The sequence below is a fragment of the Nomascus leucogenys genome, chromosome 17 (genome assembly GCF_006542625.1).
Source record: "Nomascus leucogenys isolate Asia chromosome 17, Asia_NLE_v1, whole genome shotgun sequence".
NCBI classification, from domain to species: domain Eukaryota; kingdom Metazoa; phylum Chordata; class Mammalia; order Primates; family Hylobatidae; genus Nomascus; species Nomascus leucogenys.
The window spans coordinates 7,788,444-7,806,037 of NC_044397.1; the positions used below are offsets into that span (position 1 = coordinate 7,788,444).

Consider the following 17,594-nt stretch of genomic DNA (forward strand, 5'->3'; position numbering starts at 1 on the left):
CATATCATAATATCATATTTTAAAAATTAACAGTAATTCCTTAATATATTCAGTGTCCAAATATCCCATTGTCTCATAAATGCCATAATTTAAAAATATTAATTTGTTTGGATCAGGATCCAAGTAAGGCCCACAGATTGAAATTGGTTGGTATGTCTGTTAAGTTTCTTTCTCCCTCCTTTTTTCTTGCAATTTGTATAGTGAAGAAACTAGGCCTTGTCCTGTAGTGTTGACCATGATCAGGACTTCGCTGATTACATTGCTTGGTATCATTTAACAGGTTCCTCTTTCCTGTGTATTTCCTGTGAAGTGGCAGTTGGATCTACAGGCTTGATTCATTTTAGTGTGATTACTTCTTAGGTGATGTACAGTGACTTCTTTAAACATCAAATGCAATGGTCTTTTTCCATTTCTTCTCTTCCTTGATCTCACTGCAGCACTCGATACTGTCAAGCTTGACACTGGACACTTCTTCCTTTGTGAAATTCTCTCCCCTTTCTTTCTTTCTTTCTTTCTTTCTTTCTTTCTTTCTTTCTTTCTTTCTTTCTTTCTTCTTTCTTCTTTCTTTCTTTCTTCTTTCTTTCTTTCCTTCTTTCTTTTCTTTTCTTTTCTCTTTCTTTCTTTTTTTTTTTTTTAGACAGAGTCTCACTCTGTCACCCAGGCTGGAGTGCAGTAGCGTGACCTCGGCTCACTGCAACTTCCGCCCCCTGGGTTCAAGCAATTCTCATGTCTCAGCCTTCTGGAGTAGCTGGGATTACAGGCATGTGCCACCACGGCCAGCTAATTTTTGTCTTTTAGTAGAGACAGGGTTTCACCATGTTGGCCAGGCTGGTCTCAAACTCCTGACCTCAGATGATCCCCCTGCCTCGGCCTCCCAAAGTGCTGGGATTATAGGTGTGAGCCACCACTCCTGGCCCCCACTCATTATTTCTTGGATAAGATGAAGTGGCAGGCTCAGGGACTGCCAACCAGCTGCCATTTAAAACTGGAATGCAATGCATTATTATATAAAAAAATCGATCAAAATATCTTTAAATAATGGTTGGCTGTTATCCATCAGCCATAACCAGGATATTGGTGGAGTTCCCTAAAGGCCTAGCTGTTGCCACAGAACAAAATGCCGTCTATGATTGTAGGTGATAGGGAAATAGAACTGAAAATACAATTTTCTATTGTGTAGCTCTTCCTACAGTACAGCATACTGTATTAGTCAGAATAGCATAGATTCTGCCGCAGTAACAGTCCCTGAAATTTCTACAGCTTAAGCACTAAAGTTTGCTCCTTTCTCTTGTAAACTCCACTGTGGATCCAGCAGCTCCCCAGGACAGCTCCTTTCCAAGGATGCCGTCTGCTTTCATCTGTGACCTTTCCATCTCAACCTGTGGCTTCTAAGATTGCCATACAAGGGGAAAGAGAAAATGCTGGAAGGTTTTTCACATCAGCTCCTTAAATGCTTCTTTCTAAAGTGGCACATATCATCTCTGCTCACAGTCTATCAGTCAGAACATGGCTCTGACAGTGCATCGGGGCACTGAAATGTGGGGCAGAGTAAGTCATTTGGTGAACGGTTCGCTCCCCCATATGGTTATTTGTCTCTAAATGTATGTTTCCCATTTTCTACCTCCTGAATGTCTACATCCAGGAAATTGGATGGTCTGTATAAAAACAAACAAGCATTAGAACTGATCATGCAGTGTTACGGGTTCATCAGCTATTGATACATAGTGGCCAGCACTTTGGGCTGATACCTGTTTTGGCGAGACATCCAGAAGTTATACCAAGGCCCCATATTGTACCTAATAGCTTAAACAAACGTGTTATCTCAGAAGTGTTGTTTGGGCGATTTTTCCCCTAGAAGTAACAGCTTATACTGACACCACACCATTGGCTCTTTTTCTTCCTCCTGACATTATCTCGTGATATCTTTTACCATAGTCTATTTTTTTTTTAATTTTTTTGAGACAGAGTTTCGCTCTTGTTGCCCAGGCTGGAGTGCAATGGTGAGATCTCGGCTCACTGCAATCTCTGCCTCCTAGGTTCAAGCGATTTTCCTGCCTCAGCCTCCTGAGTAGCTGGGATTACAGGCATGTGCCACCATGCCCAGCTAATTTTGTATTTTTAGGGGAGACGAGATTTCACCATGTTGATCAGGCTGGTCTCGAACTCCTGATGTCAGGTGATCCACCTGCCTTGGCCTCCCAAAGTGCTGGGATTACAAGCATGAGCCACTGCGCCTGGCCACCATAGTCTATTTCTAGGTGTTCTCCTTAGACCACCTATATCGTAATCAGCTGGAGAGTTTATAAAAAAAATGCTGGTTCTGGGAACTATTAGAGATCTTCTGAAACAGAATTTCTTGGGTTAAAGGCTGCATTTTAAACAAGTTTCCTAGGTGATTTTCAGGTGTGCTAAAATTTTGGAACCACTGTTCTATGGTATATGGCATTTACTGCCTTGTAGTGTTACCTTCGTCTTTACATATGTCTCCCCATCAGATAAGATTCCCTGGGGAGAAGTTTATACCTCAGCTATATAGCAATTGTATCCTCCAGATTAAAAAATAATTGGGATGAGGGGTATCAGTCCAGTTCTGATTTCAAATAATAATAATTGCTACTATTTCTTGGGTGCTTGTTATATGCTCACATCATTATTATTTAGTATTCATGATAACTCTGCAAAGTAGTCATTTGAAATAAACAGTTTATAAATGAGGTTACAAAGGTTTAGGAAGGTTAAATAAATAGCTCAAGGGCACAGAACTAGAAATTGCAGGAGTGAATATGAACTCCGGTGGGACCGACTCCAAAGTCCAAACCCTTCCCACCACCTCTTGTTGTCACCCAACTCTTACTTGTCAGTGCCCTGGTTTGGTATTCAAAAGGTTTCAGATTCACTGTATATTTAATTAATTAATTAATTTTTTGAGACAGACTCTCATTCTGTTTCCCAGGCTGGAGTGCAGTGGCATGATCTCGGCTTACTGCCACCTCCGTCTCCTGGGTTTCCAGGCGATTCTCCTGTCTCAGCCTCCTGAGTAACTGGGATTACAGGCGTGTGCCACCACACCCAGCTAATTTTTGTATTTTTAGTGGAGACAGGGTTTCACTGTGTTGGCCAAGCTTGTCTAGAACTCCTGGCCTCAAGGGGATTCAGTACATATTTTAAACCTCCACTCTCTCTGCTTTGAATCCTCAGCATCTCATACCCAGCAGGCACTCAATGCATGGGTGTAGTTGATGTTATTTCACTACACAGAAGAGCTAATCAAAAGTGTAATACAGTCAGTTATTGAAAAGGTTTTTGAAAGAGAAAGACAAAAAAGTAAATACTCCGGTAACCCAAGAACTTGCACCTGTCATGCTGATGGCTTTTCCGAGTTAGCTGGAAGAATCTGGGTGTGTGGCAAAGATGGAGGTCGTGCTTCCAGCCACGTGTCCCTGCTTCTGAGCCCAAGGGTGATGAGTCTCGTAGTCCAGGCTTGTTCTCTTAGGAGATGCATCTGGTGTAAGTGTGTGGGTTGATTTATTTATTTTAAATTTTAGTTTTTTAAATAGGGAATTTTAAGGACTTTAGGTGTGTGGGTTTAAATGATCACCCTACACCAGGCTGATGCCTTCCACTCCCGTGATTAGTTTCTTGCTCCCTGGGCTTTAGCAGGGGCTGAGCTGGGTGTAAGAACCTCTGCTGGGTAATCTTGCTGTTCTCCAGGAAGCCACCTCCCATTGCTGCATGGCTCCAGTCCTTGAGGCAGAAGGAGCAAGACATCCTTAGTTGATTTGCTTCCCCGACCCAGTCAGAGAGGCAGAGCCCCAAGCACACTTGTTTCTTCGGCTTCCTAAGACTCAGGGATTCAAAGTGCACTAATGCTCAGGAATGAAGAGATTTTTAGGTCAGAGATTTTTGGATCATTGCAAAGAAACCTCTGATTCACCTTATATTTTAAACCAAAACACTCCATCTGAATCTAACAATTCTTTTCCAGGGTGAGGTAGTTATAACAACACTTTTTGGAAAATGTCCCAAACATAGGCTCATCTCCTTAAGGCAAGATAATCACAAACAGAACTTTGAGAAACTTCTATGTAATTTATAATAAAATACTAAAATATCCTATTTCCATTGTCATGCCAATACTTACAGCAAATCTGTGGATCATCTTCAGCCGTTGTATGATTTTGTTTTCAAACCTTCTCCACAGATATTGATCCCAGGAATGGAATCCCAAAGTTAACTCCAGGGGACAATCCATATATGTACCCAGAACAGAGTAAAGGCTTCCACAAAGCAGGATCAACGCTCCCACCAGTGAATTTTTCAATGTAAGTGTATGTTAATACTAGCATTATATAGTTAACTTTAAAGGAATTGTGTCTCTCTACTACACAGAAATTATATTTTAAAAGGGGTAGATGTCAACAAGATGTGATTGGAAGAAAATTCCTTGAAAAGCTCATCTTTAGTTAATTAATGTCTGCACACGTGCATGCGTATAATTAAAATTACACACAGGACTTGGACTACAAAAGAGTGGTTGTTAATTTTGTTCCTATCTCTATTATCACGGATTTGAAAACTTTTAAATTTTCATACTGAATCAGATTGTTGGCCACAGTGACTACTATGTGGGTAGACTTGAACTTGGAAATAAACTTAGACCAAAGTGATGCAGAAAAATGGGAGGATCATTACATTAAAAGAAAACTAGTTGGTGTATTACTTTTTTTTTTTTTTGAGACAGAGTCTCTCTCCGTCGCCCTGGCTGGAGTGCGGTGGCGCCATCTCGGCTCACTGCAAGCTCCGCCTCCCGGGTTCACGCCATTCTCCTGCCTCAGCCTCCCGAGTAGCTGGGACTACAGGCGCCCACCACTGCCCCCAGCTAATTTTTTGTATTTTTAGTAGAGACGGGGTTTCACCGTGTTAGCCAGGATGGTCTCGATCTCCTGACCTCGTGATCCGCCCGCCTTGGCCTCCCAAAGTGCTAGGTAGTTGGTGTACTACATTTAAAATATTATTTTAAAAAATTGACCATGTGGGATATAATGATGTTGACTAAAAATGATCAAAACTATAATCTGTGCGCCAGGTGCGGTGACTCACACCTGTAACCCCAGCCCTTTGAGAGGCCAAGGTGGGGGCGGATTGCCTGAGGTCAGGAGTTCGAGACCAGCCTGGCCAACATGGTAAAATCCCATGTCTACTAAAAATACAAAAATTAGCTGGGCACAGTGGCAGAGGCCTGTAATCTCAGCTACCCAGGAGGCTGAGGCAGGAGAATTATTTGAAACTGGGAGATGGAGGTTGCAGTGAGCCGAGATTGCAGTGCCACACTCTAGCCTGGGTGACAGAGTGAGTAAGACTCCATCTCAAAATAAATAAAATAAAATAATATAAAATCTGTGGGCCAGGCACAGTGGCTCATGCCTGTAATCCTAGCACTTTGAGAGGCTGAGGCTGGAGGATTGTTTAGCCCAGGCATTCCAGACCTACCTGGGCAACATGGAAAAACCCCTTCTCTACAAAAATACAAAAAATTAGCTGGGCATGGTGGTGCGTGCCTATAATCCCAGCTACTTGGGAGGCTGAGGTGGGAGGCTGAGCCTGGAAGGTTGAGGCTGCAGTGAGCTGAGATTGTGCCACTGCACTCCAGCCTTGGGGACAGAGTGAGACCCTGTCTCAAAACATAAATAAAATAAAATAAAATAAAATTTGCGGTTCTTACAGTTTTGAAGTCCATACTTGAAAATTAAAATCAGAAAACAGGACATTCTATTGAATACAATGATGTATTGATCTCTTCGCTGTAGATGGCATATCAGTTTTATGATTGCCTTTTCTGTTTTTCAGAGTGCCTTATGAAAAGAAATTTGATACATTTATTCCACTTGAGCCTCTTCCACAAATTCCCAAGTGAGTTCTCTTACCATATTTTGTGTTATCCCATCTTTATTAAATATCGATTATTTTATTATTTCCTTATGCGGAGGAGCAGGTAGATAATCAGGACACAGGACCCTTTTGAATCCCAGCAGGAGGGTGGGGCGGTTTGTAAGGAAGGTGTTTGGATAGACATTCTGTAGAGTCTGCAGTTGGGATGGTCACATATTCAACAGATGTAATTGACAAACTACCAGATGCCATGTGTTGTGCTAGCCATGCACTATAGGAGAGCTCACATGGAACAAAAATACAGGGTTCCTGATTCCTAGAACATGAGTTTGTTGGGAAAGAAAGACACATACTTAAATGATTGCAACTGGGGAGAATGGTTAGAGTTTCAAGAGGCAGAAAGAAAGCTAACAGAGCACTTCTGTGTTTGAGGGAAATGTCATTCCTCTAATTTCATACTTTTGCTTCACTCCATTCTGAACCTCACTTATTTACCTAAGCAGGTTTCTGACCTATAAAGAGATATTTTCTTTTCCTTCTTTCTTTCTTTTTTTACTTTCTAATACAAAACAGTCTCTATGAGTGGGCGTGTGTCCCAGGGTCTGCCCCACTCTGGAGCTCAGTGGGAATAAAAACCTTTTATTCCAAACTTGAGATTTTAATGTCTTTATTATGTTGCATTGTTACTTATGGCACACGATTAGGGCTTCTCATGTCTGTACTTTACATTTTTAATAAACACTATTCTAGGATATTCCAAATAATAGCAATTGCCTAAATTTCATCACTCTACTATTTTAGCTTTTGTACATTACCTTTCATATGCAAATATGTTTTTACATGTATAAACCCCAGAATACCAATTAGTCTGGTTTTCCTAAAAAGAAAAGTTAAGTTTTTTTTTTTTCTTAAAGGAGTACAAAGCTGGCTGGGTGCAGTGGCTCACACCTGTAATCCCAGCACTTTGGGAGGCCAAGGCAGGGGGACTGCTTGAAGCCAAGAGATTGAGACCAGCATGGGCAACATAGTGAGACCCTATCTCTACAAAATATTTTTTTAAAAAATTAGCCAGGCATAGTAGTAAGCAACTGTAGTCCTAGGTACTTGGGGGGCTGAGGCAGGAGGGTTTCTTGAGTCTATGAGTTCGAGGCTGCAGTGAGCTACGATCGTGCTATGCACTCCAGCCTAGGTGACAGAACAAAACCCTGTCTCAAATTAAAAAAAAAAAAGAGAGAAGTCAATCGGCATATTCCTCTGTGCTATGGTCAATAAGACAGTTGTGAGACTTGGACCCTTTCCTCAGGGACGGTAACCCTAATGAAAAAGTCTACTAACCAGTTAGTCATGGCAGAAGCAACAAAGGCTTCTGTTGCTGGATTTAGCATTTATTGTTTCCTAGATTCTGTATTTTGTTCTGTAGTGTCTAGTTTGCTGTTAGTCCCATCCAGTGATTATGTATTTTGATCTTTAGAAATTCTATTTGATTCTTTTTTATATCTGTTGTTCTTTCCTATTTTCATGTTTTCCTTAAATATTTGGATATAGTAATAGCTGTTTAAAGATTTTTGTTTGCGGGCCGGGCGCGGTGGCTCATGCCTGTAATCCCAGCACTTTGGGAGGCCGAGGCTGGCGGATCACGAGGTCAGGAGATTGAGACCATCCTGGCTAACACGGTGAAACCCCGTATGTACTAAAAATACAACAAATTAGCCGGGCGTGGTGGCAGGCGCCTGTGGTCCCAGCTACTTGGGAGGCTGAGGCAGGAGAATGGCGTGAACCCAGGAGGCAGAGCTTGCAGTGAGCCGAGATGGTGCCACTGCACTCCAGCCTGGGCAACACAGTGAGACTCGTCTCAAAAAAAAAAAAAGAGATTTTTTTTTTTTTGCAGCCGGGCACCGTGGCTCACGCCTGTAACTACAGCACTTTGGGAGGCCGAGGCAGGCAGATCACGAGGTCAAGAGATCAAGACCATCCTGGCCAACATGGTGAAACCCTGTCTCTACTAAAAACACAAAAATTATCTGGGCATGGTGGTGCGCGCCTGTAGTCCCAGCTACTCGGGAGGCTGAGGCAGGAGAATCGCTTGAACCTGGGAGGCAGAGGTTGCGGTGAGCCGAGATCGTGCCACTGCACTCCAGCCTGGCGACAGAGCGAGACTCCATCTCAAAAAAAAAAAAAAAAGATTTTTGTTTGCTAATTCTATTATTTGTGTCATTTCTGGGTGTGTTTCTACTGACTGATTTTTCTCCTGATTATGGGTCACATTTTCCTGCTTCCTGCTATGTCTAGTGATTTTTATTTGGATACTGGACATTATAATTTTATATTGTTGAGTATTCGGATTTTGTTTTCTTCTATTTTATTTTTTATTTTATTCATGTTTTTTTAGATGGAGTCTCGCTCTGTCACCAGGCTGGAGTGCAGTGGCGCAATCTGGGCTCATTGCAACCACCGCCCCCCAGGTTCAAGGGATTCTCCTGCCTCAGCCTCCTGAGTGGCTGGAATTACAGGCATGTGCCACCACATCCAGCTAATTTTTGTATTTTTGGTAGAGATGGGTTTCACCATGTTGGCCAGGCTGGTTTCAACCTCCTGACTTCGTGATCCACCTGCCTCGGGCTCCCAAAGTGCTGGGATTACAGGCGTGAGCAACCGCAACAGGCCTTGTCTTCTTTTAAAGAGTGCTGGGCTTTGCTGTAGCAGGCAGTTAAGTCACTTGCAGTTTGGATTGATTCTTTCGAGGCTTGTTTTCAAGCTTTGTTAGGGCGTGTCTAAAGTAGTCTTTAGGGATAGTTTAACTCCATTACTAAGTAAGATGTGGCCCTGTTAGAGTCTCTGCTGAATACCTTGAGTGATCAATGAGGAGTCTTCCCTTTAGTTGGTGGGAACTAAAATGATTTTTAGCCCTTTGTGAGCCCATTCAGTTCCCAGTCACTCTATTGTCTGATATTGTGGAGTTCTACCCTACGCATGTGTGTCTTAATATTCAGCAAAGACTCAAAGGAAGTGCTGTGTAAATTTCTTACTTTCATTTTTTTGTATAGCTCCTTCTTCCCCAGAACTCTGCTCTGCAGCTTCCAGCCCTCCAAGACTCTCTGAACTCGGATCTTCGGCTCCTCAAACTCATAGAGAATGCCATGCTCTGTGTGGGGTTGTTCATCCTACGCTGTGGTCTTGAATGTGCCTCCAGGCAAAAGCTGGGTGATTACAGGGCTCTCTTCATTTGCTCTCCTTTTCTTTACGATCACAATCCTGTGCTGCCTGTTGTCTCATTCTGAAAATTGTTATTTCATACATTTTGTCCAGTTTTCTACTTGTTTAAGTCAGGAGAGTAAATCTGATCCCCGCTACTTCATTATGGCTGGAATTATTATCTATGAATAAAAATGTTATTATCTATCATCTATTAATAAAAATTGTAGGTTTTTCCCCCAAGTTATTTGATGAATCAGTTTTGTACTATGCCATTACTGTCATCAAAGTTATTCATATCTTAAAATAGTGTAGTAATTGTGCTTGGAAATTTAAGAATGTTAAATCTGCAAATGCAACAATCCACCTTTAAAATAAGAACAAAACCTGATAACCAGAACCAGATAAAGTTGCCAAGTCTTCTCTAGTTAGTGACAGAGAGAGCCAGAATTAGAATAAAAATTAGGGAGGTAAGATTACTTATTGAAAAGGTCCCTATAATGTGCAGTACATTTACAGGGATTATTTATTCAACTCAGCAGATATCCTTTGAGTACCATTTACGCACTTGATCTATAGGAGAAACGGGAAGGTGGTGAGGTAATGGAGGCAGGGATCACAAAGATGAATAAGATATGATATTTGTTTCAAGGCTCATTGTCTATTGTGGGGAGAGACCACTAGATGAGTAATCATAAAACAATTGAAAGCAAATATGGTACAATGTGTACATAGAGGAAAGACGTGGGGAAATTGACGTGTTGCAGAGGAGGCGGTATTTGATCTGGGTCCTAGATGAGGCATTGCAGTTAATATATCTTCCAAGGACAAAATATTATGGGATGCATCTATATTAGGTCACTTAATATTTATTTTTACATTTCCACATGTGCTTGAAAAGAAAGTGTATTCCATTTAATCAGGGTGGAAAGTTAGATACATACAGAGAAGATTGACTTTATTGGTTATGTTGTTTAGTCCCTATATTTCCTTCCTTTTGTTCACTTGGCCTAGTTTGGACTGAGAGTTAGTGTGAGAGTTAGGGTGTCTGAATATTAGCATTTCGATTATTTTTGTTGTTAATTGTGTCTTTTAGCATTATGAAAGTATCTTTATTTTTCTCATTTAATACTTTTTGTCCTAAAGTATACCTAGCCAGTTATTAAGATTCTAATTCTTACTTTATTTTATTTGCATCTGACCTTTGCCCATTCTTTTTGCCCATTCTTTTGCTTTTGAAGCACTTTGCTTTTAGTGTAGAATTGGATTTTGCTCTGTGAGCCAGCTTGAAAATATTTTCTTTAATTCAGGTGAATTAGGCCACTTGCATTTATTGATTAGACTGATATATTTGATTTCAGTTCTGTTACATTATTTGTTGCATATTATGTGTACTGTATTATATTTAGTGTGAGTCTTTCAGTGTTTTCTTTGATTGCTTCAACAAAGGCTGAAAAATGCTTTCTTTTGATATTTAGAAATGCTCTTGTTTTTGTTCTAATAGTTCTTTATGCTAGTATCTTTATACATTGCTCTTAGTCCTGCTTTTCTTATTTGGGTTTCTACTATTTGGCTTGTTGGCTTTAAGTGATAACTTTGACTTTCACCAATTACCCATGTGGTAACCATCCTCTTCGGTCCTGCAGGGACTTCCCTACCCCTAGCAGTTTTATCAGGGCATTTTGCCAATTGTGGTATATTTCTCCCCTAAAGCACAAGAATTCTAGCTTCCAAAAGATGAAAACTTTCTGCATCTCCCTGCTCCAACTCATCCCAGAGTCACACTTCCTGCTACCTATTGGACCACATGCAGCCCAGAAATGCCCTTTCAAGTCTCAGTGGCTCTGGGAAGACTCTGGGTATCTTGCATTAGCCAAGGTCCCAGCAGAAAACAGAAAGCACACTCAGCTGGGATTCTGAAGACAGCTTAAGGAGAGGGACTATTTATGGGTGTGTGGGCAGGGTTGGGGGAACCCACATGGGAGGGTGAAGCACCCAGAGGCTCATGACAGTGGGAAGCGTTACTACTCCTGGGTCTGAGCAGCAAGAAGAGGGATTACAGTTTGCAGAACAGTAAGCGCTGGAGCTCTGGGAGAAGGGCTGCCCAACAGGAGCTGCGGCACTACCCGAATTGGGGTGCCTTGGGAGATAGGACATCAGGGGAGCAGCTAGGTAAGAAATGCCCCAATTTCTTTCCACCTTCTGATCTCCTGTCGGTGCCATCAGCCAAGCCCAGCTCAAAGGTGGAAGCACGGGTGGGGACAGTGGCTCATGCCTGTAATCCTCGCACTTTGGGAGGCCGAGGTGGGAGGATCACCTGGAGTCAGGAGTTCAAGACCAGCCTGACCAACATGGTAAAGCCCCGTCTCTACTAAAAATACAAAAATTAGGTGGGCATGGTGGCATGTGCCTGTAGTCCCAGCTACTTGGGAGGCTGAAGCAGGAGAGTCACTTGAACCCGGGAGGCGGAGGTTGCAGTGAGCAGAGATCGCACTCCAGCCTGGGCGATAGAGCGAGACTGTCTCAAAAAACAAACAAACCAAAAAATGTGGGCTGGGTATAGTGGCTCACACCTGTAATCCCAGCACTTTGGGAGGCCGAGGCAGGTGGAACACCTTAGGTCAGAAATTTGAGACCAGCTTGACCAACAAGGTGAAACCCTGTCTCTACTAAAAATACAAAAATTAGCCGGGTGTGGTGGCATGTGCCTGTAGTCCCAGCTACTCGGGAGGCTGAGGCAGGAGAATTGCTTGAATCTGGGAGGCAGAGGTTGCAGTGAGCTGAGATTGCGCCACTGTATTCCAGCCTGGGTGATGGACTGAGACTTCATTTCAAAAAAAAAAAAAAAAATGTGGAAGCACAGAGGAGCCCAGGTGATACTAGCTGCAAGGTCAGCCTCTTGGCAGAGAAGGGCTGAACAAGAGCTGGGTTTGAGGCAGGGGCAAATGGTGAACAACTAACATATTTTATTTTAAAACTGGTCTCCTAAATTGGAGGTCTTTTTACTTTTGGAGCACACAATGCCTTATCCGCTGTTGGTGTTTGTAAATTTTGCATCAAACTACAACTCAGGGTGTTGTCTTCTTCCCACAGCTTGCCTTTCTGGGTGAAGGAGAAGGCCAACAGTTTGAAAAATGAGATACAAGAGGTTGAGGAGCTTGATAACTGGCAGCCAGCAGTGCCCTTAATGCACATGCTACTCCTTTCTGGTGGGTTAAAAAACCTTCAAAGAATAGTGTAAAAACTGGAGGAGTCCGCCGGGCATGGTGGCTCACTCCTGTAATCTCAGCACTTTGGGAGGCCAAGGCGGGCAGATCACAAGGTCAGGAGTTCAAGACAAGCCTGACCAACATGGTGAAACCCCATCTCTACTAAAAATACAAAAATTAGCCGGGTGTGGTTGCGCGTGCCTGTAATCCCAGCTACTCAGGAGGCTGAGGCAGGAGAATCACTTGCACCCGGGAGGCGGAGGTTGCAGTGAGCTGAGATTGTGCCACTGCACTCCAGCCTGGGCAACAGAGCGAGACTTTGCCTCAAAAACAAACAAACAAACAAAAACAAACAAAACAAAACTGGAGGAATCCAGAAGAACAGGCTTTTGAGAGGCTTCACAGTGGAAAGGAGGGCAGGCAAAGTATCTCCTGGAGTGGATGTGTCTTCTTCCCGAGGTGGTCTCATGGGCAGATGTCATAGCCAAGCATTGGGGGTCAAGTGTATTGGTTGAGAATTGTTAGTTTTGTAATGGAAGAAAACCTTTAACTCCATGCCTCTATCCACAGGTGCTTTGGACTTTCCAAGACAATCCTGAGCATAAACAGGCCCACAAAACATGTGCTGACTGCACTCTGGCGAGCCTTTTCCAGTTGATGGTTTTTGTCATGTGACTGTTCTAAATCCAGTGTTTGACCCTTATGAGGAAGTGTTGTGCTTTGCTTTTTTAAAACTTTATATTTTGAAAACTTTCACATTTATGGAAAAGTTGCAAGAATTGTACAACAAACACCTGCGTATACTTCACATAGATTCTATCATTGTTAATATTTGTTCAAACTTTCTCTGTCTCACAATATTACAATTACCATTTTGCTGAACTCTTTGAGAGTGAGTGGCAGATATTGTAACCCTTTACACCTGTATACCTACATACCTCGGCATGTATCTCCTAAGGTCAAGGATGTTGTCTAACAACCACAACACAAATACCAAACTCACAGAATTTAACACTGATAAAATATTATTAATATTTAGTCCACATTCAGTTTTAGTCAATTATATTTAGTTTTCTAAGGATGCCCTCAAATCAATCACAAAATACAGACATTGTGTGAATGTCTTAGCCTGTTCAGGCTGCTATAACAAAATGCCATAAACAGAATGGCTTATAAACAATAGGAATTTATTTCTTACAGTTCTGGAGGCTGGGAAGTCCAAGCGCAGGGTGCTGGCAGGTTCAGTGTCTGCTGAGGGCCAGCCTTCTGGCTCATAGATAGTATCTTCTTGCTGTGTCCTCATATGATAGAAGGGGTGAGCTAGTCCTCTGGGGTCTCTTTTACAAGGGCACTAATCTCATTCATGAGGGCTCTGATCTCATGACCTAATTGCCTCCCAATGGCCTTACCTCCTAATACCATCACCTCGAGGATTAGGTTTCAATATATGCATTTTGGGGTGGGGAGGACAAACATTTAGACCATAGCAGTGAACTTTCATTGCTTTTGGTAAAACTTTTCATTTTATTAGTACCTTTCAGAATGTTTCTCTAATGTTAACTTGGTACTTGTCAGAAAAACATGAAGGCTGGATCTATACCAGGTAAGTAATACTATTGCCCTGTAGCTGCATTCCCCAGTTCAGTATTGCCTATCTACAATAGCCAAGCAGGGTGAGAGCTCAGTGACCACCAGTCATGAGTTTTAGGGCCTCCTGTCAATCAGACAAGAAGCAAACACTTGGAGGAAAAGGTGAAAACAAAAGCTGCCTCACAGGCTTTGACACAGTCAAACTAATGACTCTCGGCATTTTTATAGCCAATCTCTTTCTCCACTAGGGAACCCCATGGCTGCCTAATGAGGGCTGCAGATCTAGTCTCCCCAAAACCTTAAAGTGGAAAGAGATTGGGGTCCACGCTGAGACTCAACATGTCTATGACATGAGCATGATTTATTTCCCAAAATGTTCGTTGTCTCCAGTCACAGCCAAACTGAATGAAGCAGGTTTAGAACACAATACATTTAGCCAGGTGTGGTGGCTCATGCCTGTAATCCCAGCACTTTTGGAGGCCGAGGCAGGCGAATCACTTGAGGTCAGGAGTTCGAGACTAGCCTGGTCAACATGGCGAAACCCTGTCTCTACTAAAATCACAAAAATTAGCCAGGCGAGATGGTGGGCGCCTGTAATCCCAGGTACTCGAGAGGCTGAGGCAGGAGAATCACTTGAAACCAGGAGGCGGAGGCTGCAGTGAGCCAAGACCATGCCATTGCACTCCAGCTTGGGCAACAAGAGTGAAACTCCATCCCCAAAACAAAGAAACAAACAGAAACCACAATGCATTCATGGCACCTTCATATGTGCCTCTAGACTAACCGGCAGAGAGCATGGTGCCTACCGCCAGCTGCTGTGCCTGACCACTCCTTGGGTTAACATCAGCATACATCCGTGCTAATCCTGTGGCCCCTGGGTCACAGGCCCACCCCTGCTCCCAACATAATAATTTTAAAAAACACCAAATAATTTTTAAAAAGACCGAGGCTGCCAAGAAATTTTCCAGAACACATTAACTTCTGAAAAAATAATAATTTTTTGTGACTCTATTACTTAAATATAAAAAAGTCTTCTTTCCCCTAGTCAAAAACAACGCCCCACCCCTAAAAAAGAGTGAACTGCAACCACCAGGTGGCTTAGTAATGGAGGACACAATATAGAATAAAAAAAGATTCTGCAGAGATTTCCTAGTGGGATTATCTAGGTGGCACAGGAAACTGCTCTCAGAAGGTTCCCTGGTGTTTTGGAAGGAGGGAGTCCTACATCATAAATATATCAAGAAAAACAACCAGCTGGGCGTGGTGGCTCACGCTTGTAATCCCAGCACTTTGGGAGGCTGAGGCAGGTGGATCACGAGGTCAGGAGATCGAGACCATCCCGGCTAACACGGTGAAACCCCGTCTCTATTAAAAACACACAAAAATTAGCCGGGCATGGTGGTGGGCACCTATAGTCCCAGCTACTCAGGAGGCTGAGGCAGGAGAATGGTGTGAACCCGGGAGGCGGAGCTTGCAGTGAGCCAAGATTGTGCCACTGCACTCCAGCCTGGGCGACAGAGAGAGACTCTCTCAAAAAAAAAAAAAAGAAAGAAGGAAAGAAAAACAACCAAAATACAGTTTTAGAAGGTTCGGAGTAGTCTCTAGGTTTCAAAGAGGGCCATATAATTCCTAGATGCTGCTCTAAGTAGATATGATTTGATTCCTTTTTCTTTTAATCCAGGCCGCAGAAACCATGAGTAAAAACAAACAAACAAACAAAAACGAAAAAACCCTACACAACTGTTAGATGATTGAACTTCTGGAGTTGCAGAGCTACATTTCATCCCCTGAAAATCAGGGCAGGTTTCACTGGATCTGGTGTTCTTTGTGGGTACATCTCGATGGCCAGGTCTTATTCCACGGCACCTCAACACCTGGCAGGTAGAGTTCCACTGCCAACTTTGGACAGCATGAGTGTGTCTGCGTGTTGGGGAGACAAAGGCATAGAGAAAGGCCACATGGGAAAAATACGTGCATATCATAGCTGTTCCAGCTTTTGCTTCTTTCCAGCTACAAAGAGGTTGAACCTGTTAGATGTAAAGATCCCCTTCACCTCACTCTAGGGTCTTTGGTAAATAAAAACGTGTGTGTGTGCAGAGGTGCGTGTGTGTTCATTTCTTACTTTCAGTAATTGAAGTTCAATAGAAATAAACTATATGTGACACTTTACAAGTAAATTTCTTAGTGTGCAATTTTACATTGCACAGAGGTATTCTAATTTTGGATCCTGGGATAAATGAAAAATGACCCCTGTGGACATGAGGAAACATCGTATTATTCAGCTAGTGGCACCAACGTTCGAATCAGTGATCTCTGAGCTCCAAGTTACCAAAATGTTAAGACAATAGGATATTAAACTTCTAAAATTCCACAAGGAATTTAGGAATATACTGTAGGATTCCACTAATTGTCCACATTTCTAATACGAGGCACTCAATTTGGTTAGTTTTGTTTTGTTCTTAGGCATTTGGGTCTCAAAATCTAGGCAGGTAAACACATTGTTTACAGGACTTGACTTGGTGAGTATTTTAGAGTTGGAGCCCTTCAAGATCACGTCCCTGTCCTAAAGAGGCTTTTCTTTCCTGGATGGGAAATCAGGAGAGAGTACTTGGGTATATAATTACCTCTACCCAGAACTGAGCCACCTGCCTGATGCGGGATGGTGTACCTTTTCACGGGGTCTACGGGCCAAGTTCCCGGCACACTCTGGGAGAGGATGTGGGAGCCCATTTGAGACGATTGGTGTCCTTCCCATGCTGGGGAGCCCCAAGAGGGACTGTGGCCTGATCCCATCCTCAGGAATGGGGAGGCCACTACTGACGCACCTGGGAGCCAACACTGAGGCTCCTAAATCCAGGCTATCACGCTTACACGAAAAGTAAACATTTTGTGGTGTGCATGAAGGGTCCTAGCCTTATATCACACAAGCAGCCAAAATATCCCAATGTCTTATTTTCTGAGGAAATGTGTCTGCCTCCACCAAATATGGTGTGGGGGCAGCAGACGGATCCAGCTTCCAGTGGTGAAGCTGTGAGCAAGGGTATGCTCATCTGGCTAGAAACGTTTTCTTTTATCTGGGCACAGTTTGGGCTGGAGTAAAAGTTGGGATTCTGTTAGACAGAATGGATTTAGGGGCATAGTTATACTAAATATTGTTTGTTCTTTAAAATTCATTTAACCGGGAGCTCTGCATTTTTTTTTTTTTTTTTTTTTTTTTTTTTTTTTTTTTTTGAGACAGAGTGTCGCTCTGTCGCCCAGGCTGGAATGCAGTGGCGCCATCTCGGCTCACTGCAAGCTCCTCCTCCCGGGTTCATGCCATTCGTCTGCCTCAGCCTCCAGATTAGCTGGGACTACAGGCGCCCGCTACCAAGCCTGGCTAATTTTTTTGTATTTTTAGTAGAGTCGGGGTTTCACCGTGTTAGCCAGGATGGTCTTGATCTCCTGAACTCGTGATCCGCCCACCTCAGCCTCCCAAAGTGCTGGGATTACAGGCGTGAGCCACCATGCCCAGCTGAGCTCTGCATTTTTATTTGTCAGAACTGGCAACTTATAGTGCAGGTGGCACAAAGGAGATAGATTTGAGGGCTAAGTAGGAGGTTAAGGTGGTGAGGCTCTGGGATGACTTGGGAATGGGCGGGGTAAAAATATAGGAGAAGGAGAAATGGCAACTGGATGGGTGATGGTGTAGTTGCAGGGCCATCTGGACCTCATGTA

General features: G+C 43.0%; 1 protein-coding gene across 2 annotated transcripts in view; it reads left to right on the forward strand.

Moving 5' to 3' along the window:
• Positions 1-15,972, forward strand: part of SPATS1 (spermatogenesis associated serine rich 1) — a 37,506-nt gene extending 21,534 nt beyond the window's left edge. For both annotated transcript variants that reach the window (XM_030796193.1, XM_003266214.4), the window contains exons 6-9: positions 4,202-4,322; positions 5,848-5,910; positions 12,175-12,290; positions 12,861-15,972. In XM_030796193.1, coding sequence (XP_030652053.1) covers positions 4,202-4,322; positions 5,848-5,910; positions 12,175-12,290; positions 12,861-12,889 — 329 coding nt within the window. In that variant the 3' untranslated portion in view covers positions 12,890-15,972. The remainder of the gene's footprint in view (positions 1-4,201; positions 4,323-5,847; positions 5,911-12,174; positions 12,291-12,860) is intronic.
• Positions 15,973-17,594: the final 1,622 nt, after the last annotated feature.